At 54.1% G+C, this 18,478-nt stretch overlaps 1 protein-coding gene across 3 annotated transcripts in view; it reads left to right on the forward strand.

Moving 5' to 3' along the window:
- The window catches only part of Septin9 (septin 9), a 132,554-nt gene that overhangs the window by 43,238 nt on the left and 70,838 nt on the right, over window positions 1-18,478 (forward strand). For 2 of the 3 annotated variants that reach the window (XM_027425556.2, XM_035447813.1), the window contains one exon: window positions 17,333-17,971. In XM_027425556.2, coding sequence (XP_027281357.1) covers window positions 17,333-17,971 — 639 coding nt within the window. Of the gene's footprint in view, window positions 1-10,785; window positions 10,943-17,332; window positions 17,972-18,478 lie in introns of those variants that run through there. The other variant, XM_027425554.1, reaches the window with a different exon arrangement.

Genomic DNA, 18,478 nt, shown 5'->3' on the forward strand with positions numbered 1-18,478 from the left:
ACTCCAATCCAGGTGCTGAATCCAGGCCGCGGTCCTGAGTGCACAGCCTTGTCCCTGTCCCCATACTGCTTACAGCCTCTTGTGTCTCCAGGCTAAGTCTTGAGGTTACAGGGAGACCAACCATGCCACCGCTTGGCCATCTGTTCCTTTGACTGCAGATGGGGGGGTCTCTGGGGGCTCAGGCTGAACTTGCTTGAGGGGGAGGGTTGAGGACAGCTGTCCTTTGCTGCCTAGGCGGGTCCCCCCCGTCCCCCGTCCCCTTTTACAAATGTCTCATCTTTTGAGAAGCTGGGACTCCAAAGCCTTGCAACGACCAATGTCAGACCTTTATACAGGTTCCTGGCTTCCCACTCCCTACCCACAGTGTGGCTAGGAAGAGCTCATAGGCTCTTGCAGATGGGACCTGGCACTCCTTATGGGAGACTGCAGCTGAGGGAGCCCCTGGGAGTAAGGGTTCCTTCTGTCCCTCCAGGATGTTGGCGGTGGTCACGGTGGTTCCTGTCTCACCTTCCATTTAGGCTGAGAGAGTGGTCAGTTCCAGGCATAGAGAGTGTGGCACCAGACTACAGCAGCCAGAGTTCTGGTGGATTCCACACCCTGGACAGGGTCTCACCCTCCCATGGTTCAGGAAACAGGCTCTGATGAAGGATTCTGCCCCGCCTTCCACGTGGGTGGGCGGCTTCCCTGAGAAGGGAAGGCCAGACCTCTGCCCTGTGTCCCCTAGGGATAGATAGTATCTGCGGTATAAACGGACATGCTTTCTAGGCTCCAGTGTCCCCTGCCCGCTGTCCCCGCTCATGGGTCAGACACTGGACTGCTCTGAAAATGAACTGGGTTATGGGATTTTTCCTTTAGTGCAAAATGAAACTCCCAAATTCTCTGCTGTTTCTGCAGAAGTGCCCAGTGCTTGCACCTGGCATGCTCGGCAGGAGTGGGTGGGCCTTTCGTGCAGGCCAACCTGGCAGCAGCTGGCGGGTGGGACCACCACCATGTGCCTGTGAGATTAAGGCTCTGTGTGTTTGCTACCAGCCAGGAGGCACACAGCTGAAGGGGAAATTGGGTGGAGAGAGCTCCCAAGTGTGGAACCTCCACCAGGAGGTGTGCAAGTAGCTGGCGGTGTGGAGGAGTTTCAAGCCCTGTCCCCCCCCACGGAAACCCCAGGAAAGGCCCCTGTATTTTTGTTTTTTTTTTTTTTTCTTTGTAAACTACAAAAGAAACCCTTGGCCACCAGGGGCCCCTGGGGGTGAAATATTCTCATACCGCAGGCAGGCCTGGCCTGGTACAGCAGAGGGTGGGGGGTGGAGGCCAGATCCTGGCTCAGAGAAACTGGGTTTTGGGACAGCTGGGTTTGAAGGACAGGCAGGGTAGGAGCACTTCTCCCACCCAAGAACAGTCTTGAACATCAGGTCAGGCTGTGGCAGGTCTCCCATTTACCTCTCTGCCGATATTTAAAAGAGGAAGCCAGGCTGCTGCAAACAGCTGCACTGGAGCCAGCTGTCAGGGGCCCGTTGTGTGGGGGGCGGGGCTGTCTCTCTTCCCCTGCTGTGCGTTCTTTGTCTCTGACCCAAGTCCAGCCCTCCCAGCTGTTTCCGGGTGGCTTGCAGGCGTGTCCTCCCATCCAGCCTAGCCTTATCATAATCCCTGTATCCCTGCTTTCGGTCTGGCATGGCAAGATGAACCCCGCTGTGGTGGTTCAGGCAGTCACTGCCTGGCAGACCCAGGTTGTCCTAGCCACTTAACCTCTGGCTGTCACTTCCTATGCTGAGACCTGCTCCCTAGTCCCTGCCAGACGCCGCTGTCATGGTGTGAATCTTTGCCTTTCTCATCTGCCTGGTTCTTGGGTGTGATGGAAATCTCAGTCCGTTTGGCAGGAGTGGGCGGGGGTGGGGGGAGCTAGCTGAGGCGAGGGTTTGATGTTGCAGCCTCTGCTTCAGTCTGGTCTTGTGTCTGAAATAGGACTCTGCTCTCACCTGTCTGGCTGTGTAGCAGGGGCTGTTGGAGCTTATTCCAGAGGCCTCAGTGGATGTGACTTCAGCGCTGAGTCACTCTTTGCCACAGGGCTGCACAAGGACCCCGCCTCTCAGTGCCTCATTTTCCCATCTGCTGTGAAGGTGGACCTGTTTTCCTGGCTCTACATTAGGCCTAGGGAGACCACTTTCTCTACTATCCCCTGCTTGGTGTTCCTTACTACAGGACAGGAAAGTGAAGATCTGAAGATGAACCAGGGGCCATGGTCCCGCCCCCTTTTTAGTATAAAAAGAAATACAGGCCTCTCTTATTATCAGTTCTGGGGTCATGTGGGGACAAGAGAAACTCACTGCCCAGGGTGGCGTGCATGTGTGCGTGCGTGCGTGGGTGTGTGTGTGTGCGCGAGCACGCGCGTGTGTTTCTCTGGGGATTGAGGGAATGTGGGAAGTACTTAGTCTGACTTGAGAGATTCCAGACCACTAGGTGTAAAGAGTACAGTGATGAGTAAGCCAGGTTCCTGTTCGCTGACCCGTGACTGTCAGCTGGAGGAAGGTAACAGTGGCTTGGAGGATGGGTGTGTGCATGCTGCCTAGTGATGTGTTTCCTGCAGTAGGGGCTCGAAGCCAGCTCCCCATTCAGGCCCTGGCTGTGGGCCACAGTGTGGGCCTTGGGCAGTTTTGCAGACCTTGTGACTCATGTGCTCCTGTTGTCCCCATAGGTAGCTTAGTTCTGGGTGTCCTTCAGTTTGTGACTGCCTGGAGAGTTGTTGGGAGCAGTGACTGCCGGGAAATAGGGGGAAGGGCGTGCTGCTGAGCTGAGCTGGCAGCTCTGGGTACCCACAAGCAGGGCCCTTTCCAGGATGCTGTGGTCCACTGGGTTTGCATTTTGTAGGAGTCCAGGAAGTGGATGAGGGTTGTGAACCCACGGAAGTCAGGGGTCCCCAACTGCTGCCCCTCAGAAACACCCTGGGGTGTCCAGGTCCCCCGTCCTCTGACTGGGGACTAATGGTCTATGTTTTATGTTCTGGGGTTACCTGATAAACAGTTGGAGCTGCTGGATGTCACACCTAAAATCAGATGAGAATTGTAGAGAATTCAAGAAACAGGACCCAGGAATGTGGGTGGCCTTGACCACCCTGTTACCTGGAGAAGCACAAGGCAGGGTCACTATGTGGTCACTTCTGGATATGCATGCCATCACAGCAGCATGGCAGGACGTTTGTCAAGATAGCGACAGGTTATCTGTATTGTAGGGCTATAATTGCTTCCTTTTTTCCCTCACATTTTCTGCCTCAGGCTTAGGGGGAAAGCCATGGCAATTACTTTTAAAAGTTAAATTTCAAAAAGAAAAATAGCTTTATTCAAACAAACCTCTAGTCCCCTTTAAAGGACAAGGAAGCAGAGGTCAGGGAAGTGAGTCCACCCTCAAGGGGGACAGCCAGGGTGCCAGAGTGTGATCCATGTAGTTCAGGGTTAGGTGTTGGGTGGAGTGTGTCACCTTTGCCCGGCAGTGAAGGCTGCTGGGAGCCACCTGTGCAGGAGCGGTTTGGACCACACGGAATGTGGTCAGAGTTGAAGTCTTCCATCTTGACCTGGGAGGCTGTGCAGGGCTGGCCCTTCTGGGCTTGTGTCCAGTGTCTGGAGTTGCTGGGCCAGGTTGGTTCAAGAGCAGAAGTCACTGGGCTGGTTGTTGATCTTGGTGTTCTGTTGTGTCTGGGGTGGAAGGGGACTTCTTTTTCAGGAACTCGGCTAGAGAGAGCCATGTCCCTGGACCATGGTGGGATGCAGATGATCTTGGCCATATCTTTGTTTTGCATAAAACAGATAGCCCCCCAGCTCTGGGAGGCCCACAGAGCCCCTTGATGACAAAGGACGACGTGGCTAAAAATTCCATTTTTTAGCTGGGAAAAGAATGGCCCGGCAGCCCTGTAATCACAACAGGCTCTTCTTCCTTCCTGTCTTGCCATTTCCCTAACACCTCCCTTGGTGGGGCTTCAGGCTGGTGGGCCTGGTCCCTGCTGAGGCAGACTCTCAGGCAGTGCCTTGGGAGGAGGGGGGGGGGGCTTCTTCCTGCCTCACGTCTCCTGGTCCCCAGCTGCCAGGTGCCTGAAGACAGGTCAGAGGTCAGGGGCTGAATTGCTGGGCTCTGGGCTGTGGATCTGAGGCCCTGGATCAGCCAGATTGCTCTCTGGCACCTCTCTTTGGATTTACTGTAAACAGCTCTTCCAGTGTTTCTGTTACTGCTATAAACAGAATCCAGGGGTCATCTGCCTCTGTGAATGTGGCTTGGGAGAGGTGGTCTGCCCACCTGAGAGGATCAGGCAGGTGAGGGAAGGACTTTTGTCTTACTGTTAGGGAGACAAGAATCCTTCTCACACTGGTATTAGGAGCACAGTGCCTGCCTGAGGGGAGAGGAGAGGTCTTGTTTCCATTGAGGGACATTTCCCTAAAACCTTCCGTGTTGAGTGGTTGAATCTCAGAAGCTCATGGAACAGCGACAAGAGAAAACAGTGCTGGGAGCTGTGGAGTGGGGACTGAGTGGGTGTTGAGGGCGAACAGATGAACAGAATGAATGTGTGAGACACAGATTGCTGGGGGTAGTGTGATCCTGATCGGTCCCAGGAGGTCTAGAAGCTCAGCAGCTGGGAATGCAGGCCCTTGGGGCTGCTGGGCCGGAAACAGCCCTGGCGGCCAGAAGTGCGGTACTGGGGATCTGTGGGGCGGGGTCATGGGGACTCCCAGATGGCCCGGTCACCCCTGGTATTCAGGCATGTCCCGCTGCCTTTGCTTCAGCCTTATGGAATCTTTTTTGTTTCCTACTCCTTGTTGTTTGTTGGTTGGTTGGTTTTAGATTTACTTTCCCTCCCTCCTTCTTTTCCTCTGTGTATATACACTTATGTGCACATACATGTGTGTGCCATGGCATGTGTAGAGGTCAAAAGAAACCCCGTGGAAGCTGGTTCTCTCTCTCTCTCTCTCTGATCCTGGGGAATCAAGCAGCAAGCATCTTTGCAGACTGAGCATCTCACTTGCCTCTGGCTTCTTGTTTTCCGTCTCCCTGCTCTAAACCCAAGATGACATCACCTTGAGCTCCCTAAGGGCATTTGCAAGGGCTTTCATGGGCACCCAGTGTTGGGTCTCTGACCTCTCCATTGAGGATGTGTTGAGCTGATCATAGCGGGAGTGGAGTTCAAGGCTGAGCAGTGGAGCGTGGAGAAACTAGGCCCTGTTGTCCCTAGTTGTATGCCTTGAGTGACTGTGGGCCTATGTCTGATGACTGTGACATAGCATTCTTGCTTCTTGGTTGTTTGAGGGGCCACACTTTGAGAGAAGCAAAGGGATCAAGGCTCTGTCCCCTATATCCCTGTCCCTGCAGCATTCTGATGAGGTCCAAGTCCCCGAGTAGGTAGACAGGGTGGTGGATGAATTGCGGTGGAACTGGACATTTTTGTGACAGACTTCAACTGCCTGCGGCACCTCCCCTGTGGAAGGATGCTCTTATGAAGGGCCCACCTGCCCTTTTCCTCCCTAGACCTGCAGTCCCCTCTCCCAGGACTGTATGTCCCTCTGGCCCAAGCTCCTCCTCTCTTGAGCTCTAGTCCCACCCGAGAACTGGTTAGTATGGAGACCCTAGACGACGACCATTTCTCACAAGGTTCCAGAATACTTCAGTTCAAGAGGACTTCATGGAGTTCCCCGTGCTTTGCTGGCAGAGGAGACCTCCAGGGAGTTTCAGAAGGAGGGTCCCCAGCTTCCCCAACCCTGCCCAGTTTCCACCCCTGACTGTTTCATGGCAGCACCTTCTAGAACCTTCTCAGCATTCAGCTAGGGCCTCTCCTACACAGAAAACTTTTTCTTACTCTCAGTTTTCCACAATCTTCCTTTGGTATGTCTTTGATAGTGAATAAGCCTACCCCATCCTCACGCTCAGTGGAACCCAACCAAGCAAGGCTGCCTGGGGACAGGAGTGTGTTCCCTGTGGCTCTGTCCTTACCTCCAGGCAGCTGGGTGAACATTGGGTGTGATTGTCCAGGACCGGCCTTTGACCCCTCCCCTGGCTCCTGGGTGCTGCTCTGACCGAAGCCTGAACTCTGCCCTCTGGGGTCACTGTGCCCTGTAATTAGGCCATAGCTCATATCTGCCTCTGCCCCGGGCCACAGCGCAGAGAGCTCCATCTGGCACTCTGTCCATGATGGTTAGTATGATTAATGGAGGGTCCCACCTGGGCCAAGTGGCCCCTGGTGGTAAGTGTTGCTTCTGCCTTTTTCTTTCCAGTTTTAAACTGCAGTTGAGATTTTCCCATGGTGGGTGGGATGAGCATGGAGGATATTTCTCTCTTTAGGCAGGTCAGGACTGGTCACTACCCATGTATCTAGTGACTGGGCCGTGGATGGAGGAGGAATAGCTGAACCAGGAAACTGGGCACTGAGAGCTGACCGCTGCCTAGCAGCTCTTTTCCATGCTGCAGAGGGGAAACAGACTGATGTCTCCCTCAGCATCCCTGGGTCCTCCAGGTCCCCAGGTAAAGCACCCAGGCTCAGCGTGCTGAGGAAGGCCCAGGTGGGACTCAGACAGGCCTGTATCAGGCAGGCAGCTAGCCATTATTTCATGGAGAATTCTTGGAGTGGCCCCATCTGGAGGATCATGGGAAATTGGACCTTGTGAAGAGCCTCAGACTATGGGAGAACAGTGTTTGGGGATTCGGGGACCTCCTTATGGCCTTAGTGTTGGGGAACAGATCAGAGGAGGTAAGCGGAGGTGAGTGGGGTACACTCTGCTCTGGCCTAGAGTGGAGTCTCATCTGTCTGTCCCCAGACTGACCGGACCGTGGCGTCTGATCTGAGTGCATCAAGGATGTGGGCCCATTAAAGCTTAGGATAGTTTGTCTCCTCCCCTGGGGCTCCCAACCTTTACACCCTAAGAGCTGCAGGCTGCGCTTTTGTTTAAGTCTGTGGCCTCCCTTCTACCTTCATCAGCTGCCAATTAGTTGGGAACCTTTGACCTGAGGGGGCTCAGAGGTCACATGATCCCTGCCCCTCTTCAAAGCAGGGAGCATCCAGACCCTCCTCCTGCGCCCATTATGTGACCACTTCTCGATGTGTACAGTGGCACATGCCCGTAATCTCAGCACTTGGGAGGTGGAGGCAGGAGCAGCCTTGGCTGCACAGTGAGTTTGAGGCCAGCCTGGTAATATAAGGCCCTGCCTGAGAAACAAAAACCAAAATCAAACCCCTGGCTTCTGTGTCCACCTCTGCACCGCTTTTGGGGGAGTGTCCTCCTCTCCCCTGTGGCCTTACCCTGATCAGGAAGGTCTTCCTCATTCCTGCCCCACATCTTAGTTTTGCCCCCCCCCTTTTTTTTTTTTCAGCAGCCCATGACTCCAGGTGTGTTTAAGCCTCATAGCTGTAATTAGGCTCAGAAGAAAGGGAGTCCCATCCTGTAGCCATGTTTATGGTGAGCCTGGAATGACCCTGGGGCTCCAGGCAGGAGGGGACCAAGGTGGGAAGTTGGAGTCTAAAGACTACACAGAATGCCTCCATGAAAGCAGCCTCCTTGAGGGGCTGGGCCTCTGTGGAAGAAGAAAGTTGGAAGCCCACAGGGGAAGGGCTCTGCTTAGGTCCCCTTGAGCTCTGGGAGGAGGTTCCTTGTGAGCCTGTCTGATGGCTTTGTGACCCTGCATGAGGCCACCTAAAGTCTTTCTCCTCTGTCTCTGTGTAGGGTGATATCTGCTGCAGGTAGAGTGACCCTGTAACGCACTGCCCCACCTGGAGCCCTGGGTTCTCATGGGAAACCCTAAGTCTGTCAACAGTGTGTGAGCTGAGGCTTCCAGACTATACATGTGGACGGTTTGACAAGGAGGCCCCCCCCCGTCCCCCCCCACCGATGAGCCAGGCAGCAGAAGGGTCACTGTGTTTGGTGTTGGTTAACATGAAGCTGGTCAGGGAACATGGTAGGGCTGAGAGCAGCAGGAGGCCCATCCAGGGCACAGTGTCCCTTCTCTGGACTTACAAGCCAGAACCGAGAGGTGGTTTCAGAATAGGCAGAAAGCCAGGAAGCCCAGTAGGATGGCTGCGACGGGCTAACGACTCCTCCCCCTCAGCTCTTTCCTTTCCCCGCTTCCCTTCCCTTTCCCCTCCAGCATTGCTGTGCAGGGTCTCACACAGGCTCCACCGTGGAGCTGCGCCCAAGCCTCCTCTTGCCTTTTCTGGGCTCTAAGGGGAGCCTTTGTTTCTGTCTCAGATTCAGTGGGGATCACCACTGTCACACCGTATCTCTCAGATCTGTGCAGGCCCAACTCAAGCTGTCTGTGGTGTTAGGATCTTCTCCAGGCACAGAGGGAGAGATGGACGATCTGTCCTGTGCTTCCTCCAGCTTTGGTAGCTGCCAGCAGTCTTTGATTGCAGATACATCCCTGGCATCCTGGTCTCTGCCTTCACATGGCTGTGTGTGTGGTGGGGGCCATTTTTATCAGCTCTAGCTTTTCCCATCTTCTGAATGACAGTTGTCACTGCTTTTCTGTCCACTCTAATCTAGGGCAGTCACTTCAGACCCTCACTTTAATCATAATTTGAGAAATTCTTCCCAAACAGCCACAGTTGTAGGTGGCGGAAGATAGCACATAAATGCGTCATTTGGGTGGGCACTGTCTGTCTCAGTGCACTTGGCCCACTAAAGTGGCTGGTGGATTTGGAGGAGGCCACTGTGACAGGATTCCAGGTGGGTGAGCCTCTTTCTGGCTGGCCTGAGGTGCTGCTCCATCCTACACCTTTTCTTGACAGGTTTTTCCAAGGAGAAATGGACATAGTGGGGTTGGGGCGGGGCGCCTAGGAAGACTCCGGTGGTAGAGCAGTTGTCTGACATGCCAAAGACAAGCCAGAGGGCTGGAATCCTGAGAGCTATGTCTTAACCACCCATGGCTGCCCCTGGGCTGCCTACGTCTGTGTCCACACTTTGCTTCTGGGAGGATCGATGTGGGTCACTGTTCCCTGTGGACTGGCCTGAGGAGAGGGGCCCCACCCCTACTGTGCCCAGCCCTCTGTGTGTTTCGTCTTTGTTTCTCTTGGCCTTGTCCCGGAAATCCAGCTGCAGGGATGTCTCTGACCTACTTGTTCTCATGAGCATTTCAATGTGTACCCAGCCTGCCTTTGCATGTGACAGTCAGGGGACCTTGAGTGCCCAGAGTGACCTTGGCAGAGAAGGAAGTCTATTTCTGAAATCATCAGAAAGTAGTGTCTGCAGCTGGGCTTGCTGGTACGAATATATACTGAAGGCTGAGGCAGGAGGATCACTGAGACTGTGAAGCCAGCTTGGGCTATATACAGTGAGAGCCTCTGTCTCAAAGAACCGAGAAGGAAGAGGAGGAGGAGGAAGAAGAAGAGGAAGGGGGAGGTGGAGAAGAGACCAGAGTTGGCCCTTAGCTTCAGTGGAATGGCCTTCTCTGGCTTGTCCTTTGAGCCCGAAGCCCCCCGGCAGAATCACTTTCCAGGGATACCAGTTGTATGCCTTCCCAGGGGTGGGTGGATGGAAGTGTCCAATCCTTTCCTCACCCAGAGATTCGGGTTAGATCTTTGTGAGTTGATGCTGGGCTTCCAAAGGCAGGCAGCGGGGATCGTGGAACAGGACTCCAAGGCAGTGACCTCAGTGTCACGAGCCTCTGCCTCCATCCGTGGGCCACCTATACAGATAAGTCCAGGGTAGCTGGAGCCCTTGGCTGCCATGCCGGAGCCCTGGGCAGAGGTGGTTTTTCTCCAGGGTCTGTCTGCTGGACACAGCGGGGGCCTGGGCTTGAGGTAGGTCTGTTGAGAAGGGGAGGGGAAGCGGGGCACCCCGCCCCCAGGTGTCAGTCCCTGCTTTCTCTCCTTCCTTCCTTCCTGGACCCTGGATGGGTTTGAGGTATCTGGCTGGGGCTCTCTCAGGAGGAAGAGCTTCCTCTGCCATTATCTGGACTTGGCCTGGCCTTGTTGTTAAATAACCATGTGGTGTTGGTCGGAGTTCAGGGCTGGGAGCATGTGGACTTCCGGTACAGGCTCTACTCACCGGGGCTATTTTTAAGTTCTTCCTTTGGGACTGTTCTGCTTCCTGAAGGCACATCCCTCTCCTTGTCACCCATCTGTATCCTCCTTGTCCTAAGCCTGCCCCCCACCCCCACCTGTCCCCACTTACCCAGCATGACTCCACCACCACCCCCAGCAGCCCAGGCCTCCAAAAGTAGCTTCTGAGACAGGCACCAAGGGGGAGGAGGCCATTAGGGTGCCCATGTTGGGATAGGACAGGGAGGACAAGGCCAAGAAAGAGAATAAAGTCCAGATGTCCTGAGGGAGCCCTGAGGACTGTCAACTGGCCCCAGAGCCATCCTGCCTTGGAGTGCTGAGAGAGCTGGAGTGCTGGCTCATATTCCAGTTTGGGGAGGACTAGGGTGTGGCCCCAGGCAGAGCAGAGGCCGGCTACCTGAGCTGAGGGAAAGTCCTCACATTGCAGTGTGCCTGAGCAGCAAGTGTGGCCTCAGCCAGCAGGGTGGGTCACCTGCCTGTGGAGACAGTCTCAGCAATCTGTACCTGTCTCTGTACCTATCCCCCAGGTCACTCTCACAGCTAGGTGAGGTGTGGAGTTCTAGCACACAGATGTTCACTGTGGCCCAAACACTGTTTCCCAGACTTCAGTTGTGGGCCTTGAATGAGGCTTCCAGACAGGTCTCATGCCACAAGGTCAGTGGGGGAGGCCTGGGGCCCTTGCTCTGCACCTTCTGTCCCTATGTAGGGTGGGAGTTGCTGTTTCCAGTTCTGGATGAGTAGGAGGTAAGGCCTCTCAGCCAGCCCCAGCTCTGCCAAGGCCAATGTCTTGCCTGCTGCCCCGCCCCTCTCTTTCTCAGAGTAAGGATCTGGGCCTGAGGCCCAGATCTCAAAGGAGCCTGAGAAGAGGTCAGGACAGTCGCAGCCATGGGAGCCTTCTGGTCCAAAGCCCACCTCTGGATACAGGTGTGTGGTTACCTGTGGGTGGACCCTTACTCTATGTTGCCATCTGTCCTGTGCCCCAGGTGGTGGGCCCTGCTTTCCAAGTGGCTACTGTATGTTGCAGCTCCTGGGGAGAAAAGGCTTTACCCTGAGTGGGTATCTTAGAGCCGGAGCTGTGGTCCTAGGCTGTTCCCTTCCACGGGGCTGTACGTGGCACTGTTTTGGCCGCAGACTCTCCATTTTCTTGCAAGACAGTGGTCTTATGCTAGGGCATGACTTTGCAGCTTCCCCTGCTTCCTGAGCAGGCCCAGTGCAACCCATGCACCAGGAAGTGCTCGATCCGGTTTCAGGAGCGGCAGAGGTTGAGAGGTTCCCGCAGCCTGCGGTCAGAGCAAGGGCCTTAACAATGGTCCCTTGTGCTTGCCACATTCCTCCTTAAGCAGGCCCAGACCCAGGCTGCTCCCGCTATGGCCCCCCACGGGTTCTGGGGAAGCAGGGTTTACAGCTGGAAGGAGGCTGCCTTCCTCTCTGTGTACAGCAGCTGAGGCAAGGTGCTTGAGGGACAAGCAAGGGAAGGAGGGGGCTTGTGCTCAGCCCCAGCGTTTGAAAAGAGAGTTGGGAGGTGTGTGTTCTGTATGGCAGCTTGGGGCTGTGTGCAACATTGTCCATACCCACCAGAGTTTTTCCTAGCAAGGTGTGTCTTTGAAAAAATGTCTTGTGTTTTGGGCCCTGGAAATGGTGTGTGATGTCTCTCACTGAACCTGGAGTTTGCCATTTCAGCTAGACTGGCCGGCCACCGGCCCCGCCTCCCATCTCTGTGCACCGGGATTAGGGTTACAGATGCAGTCACCACACCTGGCTTTCACATGGCTTCTAGGGATCTGAACTCCAGTTCTCATGCTTACAAAGCAAGTACTATACCGCTTCCCCAGCTGGGGCTGGCTGGGAGACCTCAGCTTCCTGCTCACCCTGAACCTGAGGCAGCAACTCTCACCTTCCCATCTCCTCAGTCTTGGGTCCTGGAGTCTTAGTGACCCACATTTACCACTGGTGTGCTAGGCCTGGGAAGGGAGGGGTTGCTGAAGAACACACACTGCCATTCCAACGAGAGACAGTCATTCCCGAGCGGGCGCTAGCGCCTGTGTGCGTGCAAACTGCATGTGTGCCTGTGGCGGGAGTTTGGGTCTGTGTGTACGGCTTGTATCCTGCCTGCTATTTTTACTTAATATCCTCAGCATTTCTCATCTTCCATGATTGGTTTGGATGACTCTGTGGGATTCTGGCATGTAACCCCGCATTGTTCCCAGTGTCTGCCATGTTCGTGCTGTTGTACATGTTCTTATGCGTAAATCTTCAGATTATTTCTTTGGGATCCAATCCCAGAAGTGGGCCAGAAGCGCAAGCTTCAACAGGCTTTGGTTCAGTTAGGAGGGTGGTGGAGGCTGAGGAGGCTCAGAGAAGTAGGTGAGATTTGAGCCTGCTGGGGGGGGGAGGGGTGAGTCAACCCTCCATCCCTCCAGAGCATTATTGGGTGAGGAAGGGCTAAGGTGACCCCTTCCCGCTGCTTTAGGTCCCCAGGGCAGTGTGGAGCCCTTTCCTATATGGCTTGGTCCTGTATGTGCCTCTGTGTGGTAGCCTACAGTTTGGGGTGCCCCCCATCAGCCCTTTGGATGCACTAGCTTGGTGGCTTATGCAAGGCCACTCTGCTACCAAGCCAGTCCTTGGGATCTGATACGTGGTCAAGTCAGGGTCTCAGATCCACAGAGGGGTCCACAGCCACAGACGATGCCCTGTGATTGATCTGCAGTGTGGCGAACTGTGCCACCTCGTGGGGCTTCACAGAGGCTCCTCCAGGTAACCAAGAGGAAGGGCCCGATGACCTCTCTCCTGTGGCTCAGGGGTCCATGTCCCAGGCTGCTGTAGTGCAGTACCAGGGACAGGATGGCCCGACAACACACCCATTCTCTCTTAGTTCTGGAATTTAAATTCAAGGTGTCAGTGGGGCCTCACTTACACTCCGGGAGGGCACCTCCTGCCTGTCCCAGCAGCTGTGGCCCTTGGCCTTCCTTGGCTGGGGGCTGCCTCACTCGGATCACCAACTCTGTGTCCTCTGGCTTCTCTAGCTCTCAGATAATCTTGTATGTTCCCTTTTCAAGGACTCTGGTGCCTGTCCCAAATCCAAAATGTTCTTTTTTTTTTTTAAATATATAATTTATTTTTATTTTACATGCATTGGTGTTTTGCCTGCCTGTACGTCTGCGTGAGGGTGTCAGATCTTGGAGTTACAGACAGTTGTGAGCTGCCATGTGGGTGCTAAGAATTGAACCCAGGTCCTCTGGAAGAGCAGTCAATGCTGTTAACTGCTGAGCCATCTCTCCAGTCCCTCCAAAATGTTCTTTTCTTGATTACACCTATAAAGACCCCTTTTCTACAAGGTCACCTCCTCAGGCTTTGTGGGGATAGCACTTGTACAGGTCTTTTTGGGGGAGGGGCTGCTTTAAGCCACTGCACAACCTTTGAAGAAAGTGGAGCTTATGGGGCTCCTTAGGGGTGAAGATGATGCCTCCCTGCTCCCAAGGCCCTTCTGGGCCCCATGCCTGCAGTTAGACGCCCGTGGCCACACTGTCAGAGTTTGATGAGGTGGTGGCGATGCTGCCGGTAGTCCGTGTCTGGTCCTGAGTGTACTTGCTGAAGCCAGTGGTGCGGGGCAGGAGTGCTGTGAGCAGCGTGGGATCCAGGAAGGCTGGAAAGAGCTGGCTTGAGAACCTGATTCGTCGTCTGAGGAGGAGGACAGGTGCTTATCTGTATCTGAGGATGGTCCCGAGCCAAGGCACTCTCCCCCTGTCTGTGTGCACATTTATAGATGGCCAAGGGGCCTAGGGGCCTTGAGATCACGGGTGACTGAGGCCCATGGATTTGCAATTTCGTTCAGCTCGGCTACATTTTGCTTTGGGCCAGCATTCACAATCAGCATGGAAGTGTAGACAGCTGGCAGACAGTGTACACACAAAGTCAAAGGCTCCATCCCCATTGCTGAGGATACAGGGGAGGAGGAGGAGGGGGGGATAGGGGGATGGGAATAGCTGCACTTTATGATTGGGGGTTGTATCTGAGTGGTAGGACACATTTATGTGACATACACAAAGATACTAAAAAAAAAAAAGGACAAAGAATTCTAGGGTATTATTTATTATAATACCTGGGTTTCCAAATTTATTTACCGAGCACAGTAGTGCTCCCATGTAATCTGAGCATTTGGTGGAGACAGAATATCAGTAGTTCAAGGTCAGCCCAGCTACAGATTGAGTCTGAGGTCAACCTACACGAGTCTGTCTGGAAGAAAAAAAAAAAAAAACAAGAAAAATCAGTTAGTTGATATCAGTAGGAATCATAAAAATCCAGTGTTCTGGATTGTGTTGGAAGGTTAGATACTCCGGTTGCCTCAGGCAGAGCTGTAGGTTCCCCAGAGACCCATACGATACCCTGGAGTCCACATTCACGCCGCCCCAGGCCCAGCCAGTCAGCTGATGGTAACTGCCCCTTCCTGGGCATCTGGGATGGTTGAACACAGCAGCCCAGGACTTCGCTCCCTTCTGTGTCCACCAGAAGCAAAGGGTTACCAGGGCTAGAAAGGGATCCCCACAGGAGAGCTCCAACCTGGGGAGCCAGGTTCCAAGTTCCTCTGTGGTGTAGCACCACACGGTACAGTGTTGTCCTTACCACGGCAGCAGGGCCTGCTTGCAGGCTCATCACGAGTGGGCTGTTGGCATTCCCTGGAGAAGGAGAGAGGTGGGGATGGCCTTGGCTCCTCACCTGAGACTGTAGCCACTCCTCCCAGCTACTTGTAAGCAATTCTGCCACAGTTGCTCTTGGGGGTATCCAGAGGGGCTAGTGTGTGTAGGCTAGAGAAAGTTGGCTGAGGGGGCTCCGTTTATGTGGCTGTGGGGACGCCATCATTTATTCTGGGTGAAGGGTTTCTAGTATGGCTGCTTTGGGGTGACCCATGCTCCCGCAGGTCACCCCTCACCTCACCAGTTCCCCAGGGACAGCTTCGGGATCGTATTTTAGTTTGTTGTTGGGACCTTGGGAGACATTGTTCATGTTTCCCAGGGAAGAATTCTGACACGGGCAGCGTGCGTGCGTGTGTGCGTGCTGTGTGTAACACGCTCACCCAAGTCGACCTTAGTTGTTTTTGAGTCAGGGTCTCATTGACCTGGAACTCTCTTAAGAGGCTCGGTTCATTAGACAGGGAGTTGTGGGACCCACCGAGCTCCACTTCCCCAGCGTTGGAATTACAAGGGTGGACCCCCATACTTGGCTTTTTAAAATGTAGGTTCTGGGAACATTTTACTGACTTGACTTCTTCAGTGCATGCCTTGTCCTAGCCTGTAGTCTTCTAAAGAAAGACTGGTACTGTAGCCCTGAAGGTGGGGGTGGAGTGGGGTGGGGTGCTTGCATTTGGAGAAGGCTGGAGGCAGGGAGGTACATTTGAGCCTGGAGCTGTTGCTAGGGGCTGGTCCTTTTTGCTGTGGGAAGGAAGAGGACACCATGGTGTCCCATGAAATCTGAGTTCTGGGGCTGCTGGAGGCAGCATTGTCTGGAGGCAGCGCTGTGGAGTGTCCTGCCATGTGGGCCCTTCCCGCTCTGTGTCTGGCTAACCTAAACAGCTGGTTCTCATTTTTCTGGTGGCTGCAGAGACAAGAGGCTCCCCAGCCACCACCCTGCTGCTCTCCTGGGAACAGACACAGTAGCGGTGTCAACATGGCTGAGTGGAAGCACTGGGCCCCAAGGTGGGAACTGGGTGGTTAGCACCCTGCACGGCCAGGAGTACTGGTGGACAGGGTCCAGACTGACGAGGGAGCAGGCTGTTGAGGGGTTACTTACAGCCTTGGTATCAAAGAGACAGGTGCTGTGGTTCCATGCTGTTGGGCACATCACAGGGTGTCCTCTGCTAAGGAAATACTATTCTTTTTAAAATTACATGTATTTATTTAGTTATGTGTGCATGTGGGTGTCCCTGTGTGAATATGTGTACCACACGCACGCAGGAGCTTGCAAAGGTCAGAAGAGACACTGGATCCCCTGAAACTGGAGTTATTAGTTGTAAGCTCTACTATGGGAGTGGTAGGAATCGAACCCAGGTCCTGTGTCAGAGCAGTAAGTGCTCTGCACTTCCGAGCCATCTCTCCAGCCCCAGGAATAATATATATATTATTATATATTAATATATAATAATATATATTATATATAATATATATAGCAGGAATAATATATATATATATATATATATATATATATATATATATATTTGTTTTGTTTTTCAAGACTGGGTTTCTCTGTATAGCCCTGGCTGTTCTGGAACTCATAATGTAGAACTGACTGGCTGGTCTTGAACTCACAGAGATCCACTTGCCTCTGCTTCCTGAGTGCTGGGATTCAGGGTGGGCGCCGCCACTGCGTGGCAAACAAGAATAATACTCTTTCTAGCACAGCTGTTGAGGCGTCACGGGGTGTCACTGCTCTGTGGATGGCGGTGCTCTATTGGCTGATGGGGTCTGGGTATGTTCAGGGGAGGAGAGGAAGAAGGGAGGAAAGCCACAGGAGAGAATCTCAGGAGTCCTAAGAGCATCCTATGTCTGTCTCTAGGGGGAGAAGCTGTGTGTCTGGGCTGTGGCCGCAGCAGAACAGGCAAGGCTGCCTTCCTCTCAGGCCAGCCTCCAGATAGTTGGTGCTCTGTGGGAGGTCCTACAATGCACTTGTCTGTTTCATTGCTGGATTTTCTTATCCCACCAGGTCCCGCCCCCTTTAGCCCCAAATAAGCATGCAGATGCTATATTAATTATTAAAGTGTTGGCCGATGACTAGGGCTTCTTATTGGGTAGCTCTATCTTAATTATTAACCCTTTTCTATTAATCTATGTATTTCACGTGGTCTTGCCTTACCGGAGAATGCCCGGACCTGTTACTCCTTTGGTGTACCTCTCTGCCTCTCCCCAGCATTCTCCTCATCTCACAGCCCCGCCTATCTTCCTGCCTGTATTGGCCAAACAGTGTTTTAGTCATCAACCAATAAGAGAAACATAGATACAGAAGGACACGCCCATCATGTTTCTCTTATGGGTTAGCCGAAGGGGAGGTGGCTTTCTGAGTCCTTTGGCATCCCTGCCAGCATGCCTCTCTCTGTCCTTTTGTTTTTCCCCTTTGACCATGTTGGGTATCCATCACAGGACTTTGTATGTGGTAGGCAAGTACTCCTCCACTGAGCTGTCTCTATCCCTGGATGTTAAGGCAACAAGTTCTCACAAAGTTACCTATGCTGGTTTTGAACTTGCAGCACAGGCAGGCCTTAAAACACAGAACGTATCACATAATGCCAGTGTGCGCACCACATCCACTCTTCTCTCTCTCTTTCAGCCTTAAAGAGATCGTTTGAAGTCGAGGAGATTGAGCCACCCAACTCCACGCCACCCCGGAGAGTCCAGACCCCTCTGCTCCGAGCCACAGTGGCCAGCTCCAGCCAGAAATTCCAGGACCTGGGCGTGAAGAACTCAGAGCCTGCGGCTCGCCTTGTAGACTCCCTGAGCCAGCGCTCCCCCAAGCCGTCCCTACGGAGGGTGGAACTGGCAGGGCCCAAGGCGTCTGAGCCCATGTCTCGTCGCACCGAGCTCTCCATTGACATCTCCTCCAAGCAGGTGGAGAGCACAGGCTCAGCTGCTGGGCCCTCAAGGTTCGGGCTTAAGAGGGCAGAAGTCCTGGGCCATAAGACACCAGAGCCAGTCCCTCGGAGGACGGAGATCACCATAGTCAAGCCTCAGGAGTCAGCGCACCGCAGGGTGGAGACCCCTGTCTCCAAGATCCCCGAGGTCCCTGCCGTGCCTGCCACTGATGCAGCCCCCAAGAGGGTAGAGATCCAGGTGCCCAAGCCAGCCGAAGCACCCAACTGCCCACCCCCGCCCCAGACCCTGGAGAACTCCGAGGCACCAATGTCTCAGCTGCAGAGCCGGCTGGAGCCCAGGCCCCCTGTGGCTGAGGTCCCATACCGAAACCAGGAGGGTAAGTAGTAACCCAGGCTGGGTCTTCAGGCTGTGAACTTGGAATGGGGTCTTTCATTGAGTTTCCAGGAAGAAATCCAGTGTGTGTGTGTGTGTGTGTGTGTGTGTGTGTGTGTGTGTGTGTGTGTGTACTTGGATGTGCAGAGTTGTGTTCCAAGGCTCGGGTCACAACAGGAGCCTGCAGTTGGAAGCACCTCTGGGGCACCAAGCTCCTGGTGGCCACCAGTTGGGCCATACCAGAGCTCTGTCATGTGATCCTGGAACTGGGAGGCCTGGGAGGCTAGAGTTGGTGCTGGAGCCACGGTGCTCTCCCGTGGGACAGGGAACAAGCCATGTGCTGGTGATGGCTAAGTTGCTGGCTGGGCTTCTGGGAGGGAGGGAGATCTGGTGGGCTTCAGATCTCTGCCAGTGAGGAATTGTGGCCTGAGTGCCTGTTAGAGGGTCAGAGCTGAGAACTGGGGGTAGGGGGTGGGGACACAGACGGGCATGGGGATGGGACCGGGGGAGG

This window comes from Cricetulus griseus, chromosome 7, assembly GCF_003668045.3.
Source record: "Cricetulus griseus strain 17A/GY chromosome 7, alternate assembly CriGri-PICRH-1.0, whole genome shotgun sequence".
In the NCBI taxonomy this organism is placed as follows: Eukaryota; Metazoa; Chordata; class Mammalia; order Rodentia; family Cricetidae; genus Cricetulus; species Cricetulus griseus.